The sequence below is a fragment of the Temnothorax americanus genome, unplaced genomic scaffold (assembly GCF_048541705.1).
Source record: "Temnothorax americanus isolate GAGA-0224 unplaced genomic scaffold, ASM4854170v1 Scaffold14, whole genome shotgun sequence".
Classification (NCBI taxonomy): Eukaryota; Metazoa; Arthropoda; class Insecta; order Hymenoptera; family Formicidae; genus Temnothorax; species Temnothorax americanus.
In genome coordinates, this window is record NW_027509275.1 from 3,519,831 (window position 1) to 3,536,895 (window position 17,065).

Genomic DNA, 17,065 nt, shown 5'->3' on the forward strand with positions numbered 1-17,065 from the left:
CATATAATACCAGCGGAGATGTCAACGTTTCGATGAAATAACAAAATAACTTATCGTTTCATATCCTAAAATAAAATCAAAACGACATTGCTTCGAGACGACGTCATATCTGTATAACGCTACATGCTATTCCGTTTCTGCATTTTTCGAATTTAACACACACAAGTCAACGTTTTCTTACATTATACTTTTGTTAGCATAAATATTTTATTACAAATATTTATATCTATGTGTATAAATTGCTTAAACAATTAAAGTGATAAAAAAATATATATATTATAACTTAAAATTGCTATTTAACATTTTTTAAATATAATGCAAATTTAATTTGTTCTAATTTTCGGGCTGATAATACAGTAAAATATTAAATACATCTTTAAGAATAAAACATAATTGACTAATATAAAATGAATAATAAAATATAGGCCCGATTACTGATTGACCCAAAATATTTTATACATATTGTTAGATGCAGAAACGTGACTGCTTATCAAGTACTTAAAAGAGAAACGATATGTGTCGGACTGAAATGATAAATAACCGACAAAGAGGAGATAAGCCACGCGGTGCAAAAACGTTGGCAAATACCCTCACGCACACGCATATTTTACCTTCATTTTCCTCCCGGTAGTGCGGCAGTGAAAGTACGATCTCTAATAGTGCGCGGATCAGCTGATCCATCAATTCTTTCGTGCGATCGACCGTTACACCGATCGGTCCGATAACACTTTATCCCCGACCGGATAATTCTATTTCAGAGTCACTCGCTTAATCGCGATTTTTAATTCTTTATGTGTCGTGCCGCGAATAATTATTGAAATCGTGCGCGCGTTATTCATTGTTCGCGGTAATCGCTGACAATTTCTCGACATTTTTTATTTATTTACACGCACGTTTGAAGTATATTTATTATCGCAGAAGTGATCATTGTCATATTAAAAGTTATATTACTGTTATATTGAACGATCAAAACCCTATCTATCCGATATGGCAACAAACGTAAATCATAAAAAGCGACGCCCTCGTTTATTACTTCGCTCCATGGTGACAATCGTTATCTTTGCAAAAAATGTCATCGACGGTCGTGTGCAAACGCGAAAGTGTAGTTTGCCCAATTCTTTCGAAGAACTCGATGTAATTGGTGACGGTGCAAGGTACACTCGTTTAATCTAACATAACAAATATTACCAAACACTTCAAGAATATATATAGATAAACAATTCCAGACTTATTGCTCCATCGGTACACCGTCAATAATAAAATATTGAAAGCTAGGAGAGAGAAACGAGTCTTGGTTTAGTGTGTATAATTAAGTAATTAATTTTTTTAAAATAATAAATAGAGACATGCAAGATAATTAATGGCCTGTTAACATCACTACTGCAATCAGCATCATCGTCACGAGCCTCGAAGATGATACTTCCCGCGTTTCTTGCTTCTTAAGCCAGTTATACGGCTTTACGCGACTGATATTCATGCGCAATTTTACGTAAGTGCGATAGTCACGATGACACAGTGTGACCGCACCGCGCAACGAACGATATCACGTACTTGCCACGCTTCGAGGCATCCTCGTAGCCTTGAAACTACCGAGAAGAGAGTCAAGGAAATAACGCATGCAACGATGCAACGGACGATTAGTCCTGGCGTTCCTGTTGCCACGAGCTAACAACGATTTCGAGAAGTGACTTGGCACAGCACGGTCGTCGCGTCTCGACGCGCGCTTCTAAATTCCGCTTCATCGAATATGCGATTAATTAAGCAATTATGAGAGTTAGCCGAGGTGAACGTGTTTGGTGCAACGATATTATTTAAAGTGTCGACGAACGTGAGATGGTGCCATGTCTCAAATACATATCGGCTCCTCCTCACGTCACCGAAAATCCCGAAAAGTCGAAGCTTATTCAGCGCGAAATTAAACAGCATCATGGATTCCGGGACTATCGCGAGTGGTGAATGAAACTTTTTTACGTTAAACGATCCGAATCATTTGTCGAGAAACAATCGTCCTCGAAATGTCGCATTTGCGAGTGAAGAGCAGAGTGCTCGGTGACAAGACCTACAAGCACGTTACTGGGACAGGAGAATGTCGCAGAAATCAATTTTCTCTGTTGAAAGGACGGCCTCAAAACATCGTGCATCGTCTGGAGCATCGATTCCATGAGGTAACTTTGCTTGGAAGAATATTACGCGAACGCTCGCCTTCCGTAAATATCTCTTTAAACGCAGTCGTCGTAAAACGCAACGTAAAAGTTGTTTCCATTATTTAAAAAATTTACTGATGTCATTTTACATTTTTAGAATATGCTAAATATCTTATGTAAGGGTACACGAAGTGTTACAATAACTTCACACTAAATTATCTTTTTGTCGAACGTGACGGCAGGTGATAAACTCTGTTTCGCAGTCTGCGAGTCGTATTGATATAAAATATGACTGATCTAACCGTAAAACTCAAGAGTATGCAAGGAGCGTAAAAAGGAAACAAACATGTGACTTTTCTACTTCGAGGAATCCAATTGTCGCGCGTTCGCTAAAATTATTGTTGTTACGTGACGAGATAATCGCGTGCGGTGTACGACGAACGCTGTGTCTCGTCGGGAGAACGTTGTTTCCCGCGATTTTTCGAGTGACCCATTCTCTATTTTCTGTCGCTGAATGGCTACAGCTACGTCATTCATATTGTCACGCGGAGTCACGTAGGGTTCTTTCGTTTTGGCAGTGCGTTTCCAACGGCGCGAAACACGCGGCTCTCTCGTCTAATCATGTTTCTCTGACGACCGCCGCGTTGCACTCTATATACGCTTTCACCGTAAATCAGAGAGCGGCGTGACAACAACTGCCGCGAATATACGCGAAGCGCAATTTGCACATGGCCAAGATTAGGTTTCTCGGTGCAACTTTAATCGTTAACTCTATTAGTCCAGTCACTATGTACATTTAAAAAAGACATAATTCTGACCCAGGATTTTTTTTTTGGGGGGTGTTGGGGGGATCAAAAAAAGCTTAATCTCAAGTTTTCGACCTTTGTTTCCCGCTTGCTTTTTTTACGGGAGTAAAAAATGTGAAAAATGGTTTTTCCGCGATAATTCGGTTTCTAATAAAGTTACAAGGTCGAATCGGAGCTCATTTTAAAGTTTTTTTTACGCTCTACAAATTATGTCGTATGACATTTTTACGTATGATCGATTGTTTTCGAGACATGGAACGAGAAAGGGAAATAAAAAAGTATGAGAGATATTTAGTTTTTTCTCTTTACTCATTATTGTCGTCCGAAATTGCAAAAATGCTTCAAATGAAACTTGTAGAGCGTAAAAAAACCTACAATTTTTATTTGTTATTCATTTCATTTCGTTGAAAATTACGCCTTGTAGAGCACCTCAAAGTGGAGAGTCGTCGCCATCGCGTCAGCGATAAAGTATTTCTTTCTTATAAACTTACTTCACAAATATTGTCACTTAGATATAAAACTGCACGCTTTCATGTATTCTTCAATGAAACGGTAAGTGTAATTAAGAAAACTTGACGGTTTCAAAATAGCTACAATAATTTCAGGCTTTGCAAGATTTATTTGCAACTTTAAGGCGTAGTGCGGTATGGAATTTTCAACGAAATTAAAGTAATAAATAAGAACATTTTACGATTTTTATTGCTGTGCAAGTTTTATTTGAAGCGTTTATACAGATTCGTGTGCGAAAAACGATAAAATAGAAAAAAACGAACAAAAATGCTCAATTTTTCCTTTTCTCTTTCGATATCTCGAAAACTATCGATCGTACGCCAAAATATCACTGAACGTAACTTGTAGAGCGGGAAAAATCCTATAAAAAACACCTATTATGTTACTTATTTGCGTCAATGAAGTCGGAAATCTTAGCGAAAGCGTTCGGTGCCGCGTATCGACGTAACCAACGCGCCGCTAACGCGATGACGACGACTCTCCACTTTGAGGCGCTCTACAAGGCGTAATTTTCAACGAAATAAAATAAATAACAAATAAAAATTGTAGGTTTTTTTACGCTCTACAAGTTTTATTTGAAGCATTTTTGCAAGTTCGGACGACAATAATGAGTAAAAAGAAAAAACTAAATATATCTCTCTCATACTTTTTTATTTCCCTTTCTCGTTCGATGTCTCGAAAACAATCGATCATACGTAAAAATGTCATACGACATAATTTGTAGAGCGTAAAAAAAGCTTTAAAATGAGCTCCGAATCGACCTTGTAACTTTATTAGAAACCGAGTTATCGCGGAAAAACCATTTTTTCACATTTTTTACTCCCGTAAAAAAAGCAAGCGGGAAACAGAGGTCGAAAACTTGAGATTAAGCTTTTCTTGAGCCCCCCAACACCCCCCAAAAGAAAAATCCTGGGTCAGAATTATGTCTTTTATAATCCGTTTTTTTGTACATAGTGACTGGACTACTATGGGATATTACACGCTAGCAGACGTGGAATTTTAGAGATCCTATAGCTAGAGATTCCTACTTCTATGAAAAAAAAAAAAAAAAAAAAAAAAAATAGAAATAATTTTTGCACCCTTGCTATTGTATTTTCTTGTATTTTCCAGCATTAAGTGTGCACAGAATCTCAAGTTTTATCTGTTTTTCTGACAAAAAAAAACATAATTAGTCAAAATGCCGCGTTGTTGCATCGTTCTAGCGTTCTCCACCTTCCGGATGGTTTTCTTCTTCGCGGTTAGACAGCCGCAAGTTTATTTTTGGTTACCCTCGAGATTGTGCCAATGCACGCCGCGATTCTTGGGTGCGACACTGATTAATGAGTCTTCGTTCTTTTCGACGATACTCTAAGAGCCTTGCCAAATCTTTCATTTTATCATCGTCCGTTAGACGTTAGACGCTTCTCGCCAAAATAGGTCGTGGCTCTTGATTCAGGATGTCCGGTTCAGACGGCGGACGTTACATGAGCGACTTTACTCTAATTAAAACTATTTTCTACTTAATCATGGATTAGTCGAAGCGACTCGTCGCAGATTGCGTCTAAAAATATTCTGTTTACGTCGCATTTTAATGTAATTTTGGCTAATTATTATTTTTAAATGCGCGCGGCGAGACGCACGACATTGCGACGCGACGTTATTAATAGATAATATTTCAATCTCCTCCTAATTTTAATGTCAAAGTCTGTATATAGAGAGATAAATAGTGTTTTCTTTGTAACTCTAAGAAGATAAAATTGTTCTTTGAAGTCGGTGCAGTCATTTCGATGCTCCTTTATAATCTTTATTATTCTTTTAATTAAATTCTTTTTTCTCCTGAAAAATAAAAGTAGGTATGTAAAAAAAAAAAACAATTTGTGTAGATTACTACTTTATAATATTCAACATCAGTCTTTCTTTTCTCTGTTATTTCTACTTGTCTAAGCATTTTTTACTCAACTGTGCACTTAAAAGAGAATGACAAAAGTTAACGCTAATCGATATTAGTGCTAACGAACTCAGAATATTGCACTGATTAAAAAATAGTATTCTTCGAGTATTTATGTGTTGAATCACAATGATAGTTATTATTCATTCATTCATTTTTTCATACAAGTTCTGTCAAAAACGTACGCAGATCGGCGACACGAGTTACAGAGGCTGAGAAACGATACCGTTTCGCGCGACGTTCATTGGCAGTCTTCGGCATCACGAGACGCTCGATAAGAAGGATGTCTCACGCGGTTGATCGATTAGAAAGTTTCGCTCGTGTTCGCCAATAAATCCGTCATGCGAATCGCGAGCAGCGCGCGAAATCAATTGTGAAATTTCATTCGTGCGGCGCCATGAATCACGGAGCATTCGCGCCCCGTCATTGATACATCGCCAGGAATATTTTTGGCTGCAATACCAATTGGTGTTCGATAGTTACAAGGTAGGAGTTGTTACAAGATGCGAATACAATCTTTGTCTTGTCATCTTGGCAGATCGCGATAATTCGAAGCCATCGCCACTGTTGGGCAGTGCGTAGAGAAAAATTGAAGAAGTTTTGAGAGCTGTTTTATTTTGAAGGAAAAAAAAAAGATTATTGGATATAATCTTATCTTATCACAATATTTTAATATAAGAACAGAAATTAGCGTTTCCTTACTTCCTACGCTTTACTATAGTTATATGCCTTTTAATTGAAAATATTTGTAGAAATTATATTAATGTAAGATCGCGAAGAAATCGTTCGAGCGTTATTTCTTGATATTTTCAATATACTTTCTAATATTTCTCCAAGATTTATGACCTTTGTAAAACCATCGATAAGCTTTGCATTTTAATTGGCCTTTTATATTGGTCGCGGTCTATATCTCGAGATAGGATATCTCTCGAGAAATGGCCGCGCCTTATCGCGGTTTCAAGGTATTGATAATCGGTCATACATGCATTCGTCTTGGAGCTCGTATCTTCCTCGGCAGTGGTTCATCGCTTGCGGTATATATGTCACTCTTTTATTTTGCGTTGATTTACCCGAGGTCGCGAAACTTCTCGCAGTCGTCAATCGGAATACTTTTCCGATTCTTCTATATTTACTGTCTCAATCGCTCCCGGTTTGTTATTCGACATTCACGAAAAATCTGTACGCGAGTGATAATTTTATTCGCGCGCGATGATTAATGGTCCATCGTGGACGACGATCCGTCGTGTCGTGTCGAGAGATCGCACAGTTTTCTTCCGCGCGTGAGAGCTATAGGGTAACGAGAAAGCTCTTCTACAGTTCATCCCCCGCGACCCTCCCAAGGAATGCTCTCCGCGGATAGGATACGGCAGTGAACGAGGGAGACTGACGTAGGCACGTAGAAATAAAACGAACTGTCCTCGTTATCGGCGAAGCAAACGAACGCCTTTCGAGACTTTCGGAAATTCGCGAGTCTGCTGACGAGCCTCTTCGAGAACGCTACGTGGACTCCGCGACTGAAAGTTATATCCCCGACGGAATTCCTCATTATAAGCTGCAGAATGCAGAAATGTGTTTGCGACGCGTGACAACGAACACGGCAGAAATGTGTGATTCTCCAAAGCGAAGTAACTTACTTCAGATATTCCCGCCCATCTATACGATCTCGTATGTTTTTCGCGTGTCCGAACGGACTTGCGCTTACACAGATAACAAATTAATCTTAAAAAGATAATGCGACGTCTCGGAGGAATTTATCTCGCGCTGCTGCACGCCGTGACTTTCCGGTATGTTCCTTATCGTTTACGCAAGTTGATACAGTTTTTCATTTCATCACGACACAGTGCGTCTATAATATAACGCGCCGATGTTGACCTCGGTGGATCGGATTGCGGTGCGTGTATCTGAATCTGCATATATAAAACGTCCTGTGGAAATTTACCGAAACCTGCGTGGATAATCGGGAACGACGCGCGTTGAACACTTGGCGCATACCTGATTCGAGTCGCTTCTATTTGCCGAGAGAAAAGGGATCGCATAAACAAGCCGGACAGGCCAACTCGTGTGACGAAACGGTATCTCGTGGATAAAATGATCATTTTACATTCAACAAGTGCGTCAGATCGGGACCGCTCGGAGCGTTCATATTTGCACATCACGTGCGCCTGTAATGAGAAACATTAGGTCCGTTTTCTTCAGCTATTCTCCAGCACTTGCAATGGATTGGACGAGTACGTGACCGTGTATTGCAGGTGAGGGAAGCGAACCGATTAAAATTAGCGAAGGAATAAAAGCGCAGCTACGATGAGTCCTGCATAAGTGGGATTGGTTCGTTAAAAAAACAATGAATTAGTTGCTCACGCTCGCAAATATTTCTCATTATTTCTAATTATACGCGATTAATTGGAGCGGATTCGACATTGATCTCCGTTCCATGGAGTATAAGAACGAGAGAACGAGGCTGTTAAATATCAACCAGCGAAATGCATCCTTCTCGTCCTTGCCATCATCGCAAGGATCCAGTAGAACGTACGGGTCTCTTTCTTCGACGTGCCAACAAGCCATTCAATCGTTTTGGAGCAGGAGCAAACAGGTAGACGATACAGCGATTTGTACGCTGTTGAACCTTTTATGGAACATTCTTGTCATATCTATTTTCTCGCTGAATACAATATAAATAGGATATATGATATACAATCGTCTGCTTCAATTCTTAAAGTGGCTTAAGCTATTTATTTTTCGAGACAATCAATTTGCTTATCTTGTATTAAAAAGGAAAATCTTCGTTAATTCAACTTTATATATTTGAGATACTTTTAATCTTCTTAATTCACTCTTGCAAATGTGATTCGCATACGACGACGCAAATCGGAACACTCAGTTTTCTCTCAGGCCATTTCCCTAAACATTGGCGGATGTTGCGGCCAGTCTCCGGAAACGCTCGAGCGAAGCTTCATGAATGAAACTCTTTCGCTCCTTACTACGACGAGCGTGCCAAGATTTAGTCGGGGTAGCTCTCGTGATAAATGACATATAGGCAACAAATCGCGGTGTCGAAAGACGTCTCTTACGAGCTGACAATGGTGACAGTTCGTGGCAGACTCGGTGTCTCAGATAATAGCATTGCGAACATCGCGTCCATTTGGATAGAATTTCCAACGTAAACAAATCATATGCGCAAATGATTCATACGATTGGCGGTATTCGCGATTAATTTCGAACACGACGAATATTATACTATTTTCGCCGGTATTCGTCACAACGTCGATGTTTATACCGTTAGTCGGCTCGGAATAAATAGCATTAGATATTTTAACTCGCTCGATGTTTTCGGCACTCGGCGTAAATCGCGCAGAAGATGTTGAAATTACGAATGTTGGGTCAAAATTACATGTACTTTGAAGACGGATGCCTTCGTCCGACATCAAAAATCGTCTTTGGCGTACCTACAAAAATATTTCCTAGAAGTTTGTGGTTTAAAACGTCTTACATAAATGATTTTTGTCTATAAATTATATTGTCTTGAAATGATCTATATAGACTTATTCATTGCAAAAAATACATGCTTCGATTTAACAAGCAACATATTGCAAAAAATAATTCTTATAGTTAGAAGTGACAATAACACAAGATGTAGGTATGTTTGAAAATATATTTCGTCACGCATAAACTATTTGCGACAATTAATTTGATCTTGTGCCAGATCAAGGCTAATTAATGGATTTGTACTACTTGCACGACGACATGATTTATATATCACTTATGTCAGAGATTCTTGTAATTATTTATTTAAATAATTTTGGAATAATTCGAATTTTTCTTTTACTGCAGCTTGAATTTACTATAATCCAATAAAGCGCTTATTTTTTTTATAAAAGAATATTACATATATTTGTTATACAGACATTTATGCGGATTTGAAAGTATGTTACACGAATTAGTTGTGCAAATGGATAAATTATGTAACGTAGTGGGAGCAGGGCATCATATATACATATAATCTTTGTCACATAATTATAAACGCTTCATCGGTTTTCAATAATGTCTAGCTATCAATATACTTAACTTATATACCTTTTACACGCGATGTGTAAGTAGCGACGTCTCGACGACGCGAACAGGAACGTTATTTGTGATATAAACGGATACAGTATCGGTAACTTCATACAAGAGCTATTAATAATATCAACTTGCATCTGCGATAAATTCCAATAGTAATATGAAACCAGGAGGGTGATAATAAATAAAATTATATCACAGATATTTTTATTCAAAACAAAGGAGTAATGCTTTAATTACCGTGAAGGAATAATATTCGCAATTGCATACATCCAAAACTGTTAACTTCAGCATATATTACAACGTAGTATATTTTATGTGCGTCAACTGTGATAAATTTTTCAATTCGATGTTAGTCCATTTCGCAAACTGCTCTCAAATTTTACGATCGTTCTCCGTCGCCTATTATATTTATTGATCGTATGTACCCATCGCGTAGTATGTTATATGGACGACATGACCCTTTCAATGTCCAAACGTTGAGCGTTTGCAATATTTATCTAGTCAGCACTTCGAGTTTAAGATTCGTGACACAAAATTTAAAATTTAACGTTCCAAATCCAATTAAAGTGTTCTACGCAATGAAGATCTTGATATTTTCAAGAACTTGAAAAGTTATTGTTAACGATAAAAATAATTAATCTTTCGGAAGTTCTCTTTAAAAAGTGAGTTGAAGCAGCGTTGTGTGTGTGTGTGTACCGAACCTTTCGATTGCGTTGGAGAATTTCAAACTAAACTTCAAGTGTAGGAAAACTTTTCTAACAATACCTCTCAATTGAGCTTGATTTCCAGGATGTCATTCCAAAGCGAAAATCAACTCACGATCGCAACTCACAAAAATTAATTTATTTTTTCTTTTTGTTCTGTTTAATCAGGTGAAATTCAATTCGGTGAGAGCTTATCGTCGAACGATCCCGCGAGAGAGACGATAGTGCTATTAGCTCGCCACGTTTTGCTGCGTCTCGCGATATCGGTACGGCAATGGTGATACTGTTCTGCCGAACGACATCGCGTCATTTCGTTTTATGAAGCGCAGTAAAGTTCCACGTACACAATTAATTAGTTTACCGAGAGCTTTAATTGGCCGGGATTAACGCGGGAACTAACCGCGGCAAGTGCCTCTAAAAACAACCGCGTTCAAAGCAAAGAAGTATTCTTTGGCAAACGTTTTGGAGTCGATCCTCTCTCATTTTATCATTTGTTTATATTCTAATTAATTCTATTAAATCCGCAGATTTATGTGCATTATTACTGTTTTCTTAAGACGCACATAATATCTGTTAGAATAATGGCAAAAAATAGTCAAAATTGAATGCATAAAAAGAATTAGACTAAATATTAGAAAATTTAAAAAACCTGTACAATTTCTCATCTCCAATTACTGTTTGAAGTATTGCCGATTAGTATTCGATTTTTTATGGCAATTATATTTAAAATATATGTACAACTTTTTTTTTTTTTTTGTAAACATTCCGTTTTGCACTCTCTGTTTTGCAATGTCTCGTAATTTCTCTCCTATACATATAGGCTAATTCTGGGTTTGCTGTTCATCACGTGACAATCATGTTAAAACATTTCTCCAATTACGCTTTGATACTTCCGTTGTTTGATCAGTTTCTCATGATGAGGCAATGATGCAACTTCCCACTTATTTCGATCGCACGTATTTTACAATAAATAAAAGTTTAATTGACTTGCATTATTATTTACGTAATGTATTTATCGGACGTGTGGCAAACCGAGAGTTTGTCCGTGATTTAATTATGATATGTTTTCCCGACAAAACATTAGTTTTCAATCGAATTTTTAACTGGGTCGAGAGGCGGATACGCTAATGGACCTAAGCAAAAATAAAATTCGCCATTTTATCGTCATCCACTTTATCATGGTTTGTTGCTTAATCGCCTTAATCAAATCGCCGCCGCGCCAAATCCACAATGTGCAACCGTGGGGATTAACGGCGGAAGATTACAGTGTAATTATGTCGGTGCCGCATAGTAGCCTTATCGCCAATCAGTGACGTCATTGACACATCATATTTCTCTCGCTATTATCTCGAAATATATATATTTCTCTTTCTCTTTCTCTCTCTCTCTTCTTTCTTCGCGACCGGAACTTCGTTCTAAACACACAATTATACACGAATTCTGATGTAACGTAATTTACAGTACACTTACAGCAGCACTGATTTTTCTGGTATGAAATATATAAGCGACATAGAAGCAAAACTTTTTTTTTTACAATTTTTTTCAGTATTAAAAATTAAGAACTTGCAATTTTATTCTGCGTATCTCACTGCGTATTATTTTCAAATAAAGAAAAGTCTGTTCTAATTTCGACATAAAGTTGAGCCATTTTAATCATAAAAAACGATTGCGAATTTTATCTTCATTATCTTGCACACGAAGACGTGAACTGTCTTCAAAAGGCTTTTCGTCATAATTAGACTTCAAAAGTATCTCAACGTTGCATTATCCCTCGAATATTATTTTTTCGTTTGTCACCAAATTAATTGTATATATTCTGTTTATGACAGTTTTAACCATGTGTTTCAATATTGAATTAAAACAGCGATATGCCACGTGAAAGCAAAACAATTTCCGAACCGAAAAGCTTACGGCACTGACGACACACAGCACGCGCCGTTACGCGATTCAATGTATATGTACACAAATTTAAAGAGATCCCACCGCGATATATAAATGTCGCGCGATATATCCGCTGAACGTTGTTCTCGAGCGATTTGCTGGCGTCATTGGTGTCTCGCTCGGTCATAGTTCCGAGTCGACATTCCGCCATTGTCTCCCGACGACGAGAAGTCGTGCGAACGAGTCCGTGAAGCCGCTGGTCGCCGGATCAGCGAAACCCGATCAACTGGACCCGGATGACCACGTGAAATTTGGAAAAGATGCTGCGATTCACCACTCTGTCCAGGGTCCGTTTCTCACGGTACATCGATAATCCAAATTAATCTGACGGTCGGTTTTTCCTCGGGGAGGGATTTAACTATCTGTGACAGGGATCGAAATTGAGATAGCAGTAAGTTTGGGTCCTTCGATGCTGGGGAGAATACGCGAGAAATAATATCTATACTTGATCGCAATCGCGACTTCGCGTACACTTACCCGGTCTCGGAAATTGAACTTATCTGAATTGTACTGTTTTCAATTTTAATCAATTAGCTGTTTGACCATCATAGTCAGCGATCTGATAAGAAATTATAGGAAAAGTTATGATTGTATTTTAAAGTTATAGGCCTATACTTATTACAGGTTCTTTAAGAAGCGCTAACTCGTTTTAAATTATTGAGACACATATCCATAATTTCTTCACAAATTAACACATTGCGTTTTTAAATTTATATTTTTTAAGAAAAACTTTTTAAATTGTTATGAATCGCCTATATCTAATTTATTAATCAAATTATATTGCATTGCGTTTAAAAAAAACCATGTTTCTTTTTGTAAAAAAAACTCATTTGTTCTAAACTTATGTAAAACGTCAATACATTTATTATCATTAAATTAATACGTTATATTATTCTAAAATGGTCGGCCTCTTTTCAAGAAACATTTGAATTATTTTAAATTCGTACGAGTGTTATTCTCATCGTATCAATGACGAAACTACTTTCCATACAATGAAAGATGCAGTTAAACATTAAAATTCGGTGATTCTACATGTGTGCGTGTTTACTCAGCAAGTGAAGGCCGTTTTCGATTTTCGTGCTGAATAGACAGTTCGAAGAGAATGCCATGCAGAAGGACAGAGACAAACGTTTTAGAATCGCGGCAGCGTTCTTCTGCGACAGTTTCGACGAAGAAGACGACGAAGAGGAGGAGGACAAAGCCCCGCTAACGAAAGAATCGGAGAAAGTTTTCTCGCAAACAACCTCTGACGGTGATTCGCTAAGCGTCACGGGAAAGTCCAGCATCACAAACACGAAGGTTCTCTCAAAGTTGGTCGCCCCTGATCCTGAACTTGCGACTTCCACCTTGTACGTGGAAGATCGCGCCTTTAAACGCTTGCAATTGTCCAAAGATTCATCAAACAATGTGGGCGAACACGCAATACCAGGTTGTTGTAACGCAAGAAAAAAATATAACAGGGACAGTGATGTGATTTCGAAAGTTAAAACGCGAAGACTGGCAGTGTCGGTGACGGGTTTCGACAGTATTTTTCCTGCGCCCAAGCACGAAGAAGTTATCGCAAAGGAGTCATCTGTGAGGTTTCAATCTTCATCAATCGAAGACTGCTCAACGCGAAGCCTGGCAATGCCGATGACAGATTCCGATAGTATTTTTCCTGCGCCCAAGCACGAAGATGATATCACAAAGGAGTTATCCGCGAGGTTTCAATCTTCGTCAATCGAGGACTCAGCGCGCGCTTATACGAAATCAACTGCTGTGGACAGATCGAAACATTCTCAATTGACGCCCGAGTTTTTAGAGATTCCTTCAGAATCTAGCGAACACTGTCGTTTTTCAACATTATCAGAACGTTCAACAAGTGCCAAAGAATCCTCAGACGTCGGGAAAATACGCGATATAGTGCCACAACCTTCACTGATAGCCACTGTGCGAGATAGTTTCGACGATAAATCTAGCAAGAACAACGCAAGTCGCAGGTCAACGTTGCCGATGACAAGTTCTGATTTTAACCAACCTATTTTGCAAAGCTTGACGACCGAGGCCAGCCAGAGGTCGCCGACCTTCCAAGATATCCTAGCCGGCACCAGCGTGAATCCAATCCGGAAGTCCAGCATAGCAAACGCGGCTATCTGCTCGAGTCTGGCGCCGAGCTTGCTCGGAGCTATCCCCGGTGTGCCGAATTCTCTCTTGCCGAACGGGGACTACAATCTGCAGCGAAGTGCCACGTTGTCGAATCTGTCAACCGCTTCCTCCGCCATCAGTGACGACATTTCCATTGGTAGAACGCGTCGCGGATTGAGGTCGTTTCTTCGTCTTCACATACCCGAGCAGCAACCCACGACCTGGCACGACACCGACGAGGACTACCATCCTCCATTGCACAATCATCACCATAATTATCACGTGTTCTCGCATATTCACGTACCCACCATCACCTTCACGGCACCGGCCACCGACGGTATCGGTCGCAAGTTTAACTTCGCCATCCGAAGGCACTCACAGGCGGTTAGTGTAAAGCCAGGCTGCACGTCGTTTCGACATTTTCGTTAACATTTCGTCTTTTTATTAATAATACCCATTGAGAATGTGCCACGAATTATCTTTTTAATCAAGTAAAATATTTCTGAATTGGAAAAAGCTAAGTAGCATAATATAGAATATTAACAAGTAATTTTCAAAGATTAATGTAGATTTGTAAAACCTATTCTAAATTCTAAGTACGAAGTTAGATCCAAAACAGATGGTACAAATTGTGGATTTATTCCATTCTTGGCCTGAATCCTTTAAATAATTAACACCCCTTAGGAATTAATTTTAATATTTATTGAAAGAATGGCGTGAAATAACCAGGTTATGTTGATGAAACCGAACAAATGAGCATTAAAACTCTTTGCCGTTACTTTATCGAGCATATTGAAGCCAAGCACGGCGATGGTATCACGTGCCAGATTGACTAGACGTTGAGACACAAGTGTTTCTATAACATTTGATTTGATTAATTTGTATAGTAGCACATGCTCTGGTTAAAATAATTTACGCTTTATTGATAAGCCTGTTTAAGATCGAACCGAGTCGAGACGATGACGACGTTCTTGTCGCGAATAATAGACCGTTAATTGTTGCAATTGCAGGCCACCGAAGAGTGTCAACCGTTGTAGACGTAACTTGAGCCTTTAGCCTATCGGAATTGTTGGATTTGTAACTGGCAAGATTAATTCGCGCGAGCAGGAACCGAATGTTACGGTCGGTAATCTATATCTAATAATTACCTCAGAGAATGATTGTTTTGCGTTATCATATTAATACGAATTCAATGATTTGACGAAATATTATGGAAAGATTATCAAAGTTGAAAATTTGGACAATTAAATCTCAAACTAAGTGTCTAAAGTCTTGTATATCTTTATGAAACATTAACCCTGCTATTATCTAACTATCTCACAAAAATTCTAAAAGTATTTTTTAAATCTCGAGATAGACATACAAAATTCACTTAAAGTAAATTACATTTTAGAAATTTTTTAACCACGAACCGTTCACGATTTTGAAACTATTCCTGTACCTTTTAACTTAATGACGGAACTACGATCGATAGATGATTTGATATTCAATATCGTAGACGACGTAGACTAATATATCCGTGGAATGGATAAAACGCATCAGTCTTACGTGTCACGGAAAATTTTGGGGAGACTTACGTAACGCCAGGTGCCACGTACGTGCACACATAATGGAATCTTGCCCGACTCGGTTCTGTCATCGATCTTGATGGCTAATGCCCGCGCTATATCTGCCGACACTCGCGAATTAACACTATCTCCGATGCAAAGCGTGCATCAGTATCGTCCACCGTGGTACGTATACCCATACCACTGCCCAGATATTTCAGCGTAGTGACAAAATCAGCCGCATGAAATAGAGCTGATCTAATATACCCCTATGTGTGTGTGTGTGTGTGTGCCTGTATACGTTTGCACGCCCGCAACATCGGATTTTTATTCAGTAGAGTTCGGGCCGTAGTAAACGACGAATGGTGCTATAATTCCTGTAAGAGACTCCAGACATTGAAAAGAATTCCCTCAGGATAATTTCGACTCGAAAATCAATGCGGAAACATGTTTCAAAGTTTCGACTTTGCATTAGAATCCGGATTTCTGGCAGATCGCTCCTTTCGTTGTCTTTTATCAGGTATCTATTTATTTTTAGCTTAAAATATGTGAATTATATCAGCAGCGTTCAAAATCTGGATTTAACGTTAACAGAGTTTATACGAGATTTGTGTAATTTATAATTCGTAGCAAAGTTTAGTGGCAAAGCTATTACTATCGCCGTTCGACACGCGAGAGAGGCAGAGGACTTTCGCATCGAAGGATTACAAGTATATAATCCCGTCATGGTGTATTTAGCGTTATCTTCTTACATACCGTAAATGCCAAGTCAATTTACGCGTATTAGGTTGCGTAGATTTTATCGATAATATACGTCAGCGAAATGTCATTAACTGATGCCGCAGGATTAAAAGAAATAGGGACGCTAATTGCTGCAGGATTATATCTCTGTTCAATGTTTAATGGTACATTTTAACTGTAGTAACATCTAGAGTGTTGCAACACCTGATATACGTATGTAATTCCGCAATGCAAAACTCGGTGCGCAAAGCATTACAACAGATTCGATTTTAATCGGATTTTACTGTAAGTATTGCCCGAGCGTGAAAAATTTCTGTCACTAATCAATTTATGGACTGTGCATGGAAAATAACGTGAGTGCTGAACAGATGGCAAGAAGAAAATTGGACAGAATATTTTAAACAAAACGAAAAATTGTATAACGAGAAAAATGATGTACGTATACAATCATAAAAGACAGAAAAATAATTAACATAACAAAAAGCAATGAATAATAAATACTAAAGTCAGTTTAGTATTTATGAAGCATAAAACAAATACTTGCTTTCGAATTTTCATTTCT

The 17,065-nt window shown here is 38.4% G+C and overlaps 1 protein-coding gene and 1 long non-coding RNA gene across 9 annotated transcripts in view; one reads left to right on the forward strand and one right to left on the reverse strand.

Annotated features, from left to right (window-relative positions):
* The window catches only part of Arms (Ankyrin repeat-rich membrane spanning), a 35,531-nt gene that overhangs the window by 5,519 nt on the left and 12,947 nt on the right, over window positions 1–17,065 (forward strand). Inside the window, exon 2 of one of the 8 annotated variants that reach the window (XM_077400874.1) lies at window positions 1,343–2,165. The exons of 2 other annotated variants lie outside the window; for them this stretch is intronic. In XM_077400874.1, coding sequence (XP_077257000.1) covers window positions 2,016–2,165 — 150 coding nt within the window. In that variant the 5' untranslated portion in view covers window positions 1,343–2,015. Of the gene's footprint in view, window positions 1–1,342; window positions 2,166–5,594; window positions 5,874–6,338; window positions 7,978–12,240; window positions 12,393–13,143; window positions 14,600–17,065 lie in introns of those variants that run through there. 5 more of the 8 variants (XM_077400879.1, XM_077400873.1, XM_077400876.1 and 2 more) reach the window with 5 other exon arrangements.
* LOC143894543 (uncharacterized) lies at window positions 7,984–14,230 on the reverse strand. The gene is made up of 3 exons (XR_013256125.1): window positions 14,109–14,230; window positions 9,684–12,453; window positions 7,984–9,580 (listed from the first exon to the last, which is right to left on the reverse strand). It is a non-coding gene; the product is annotated as an uncharacterized LOC143894543 (long non-coding RNA).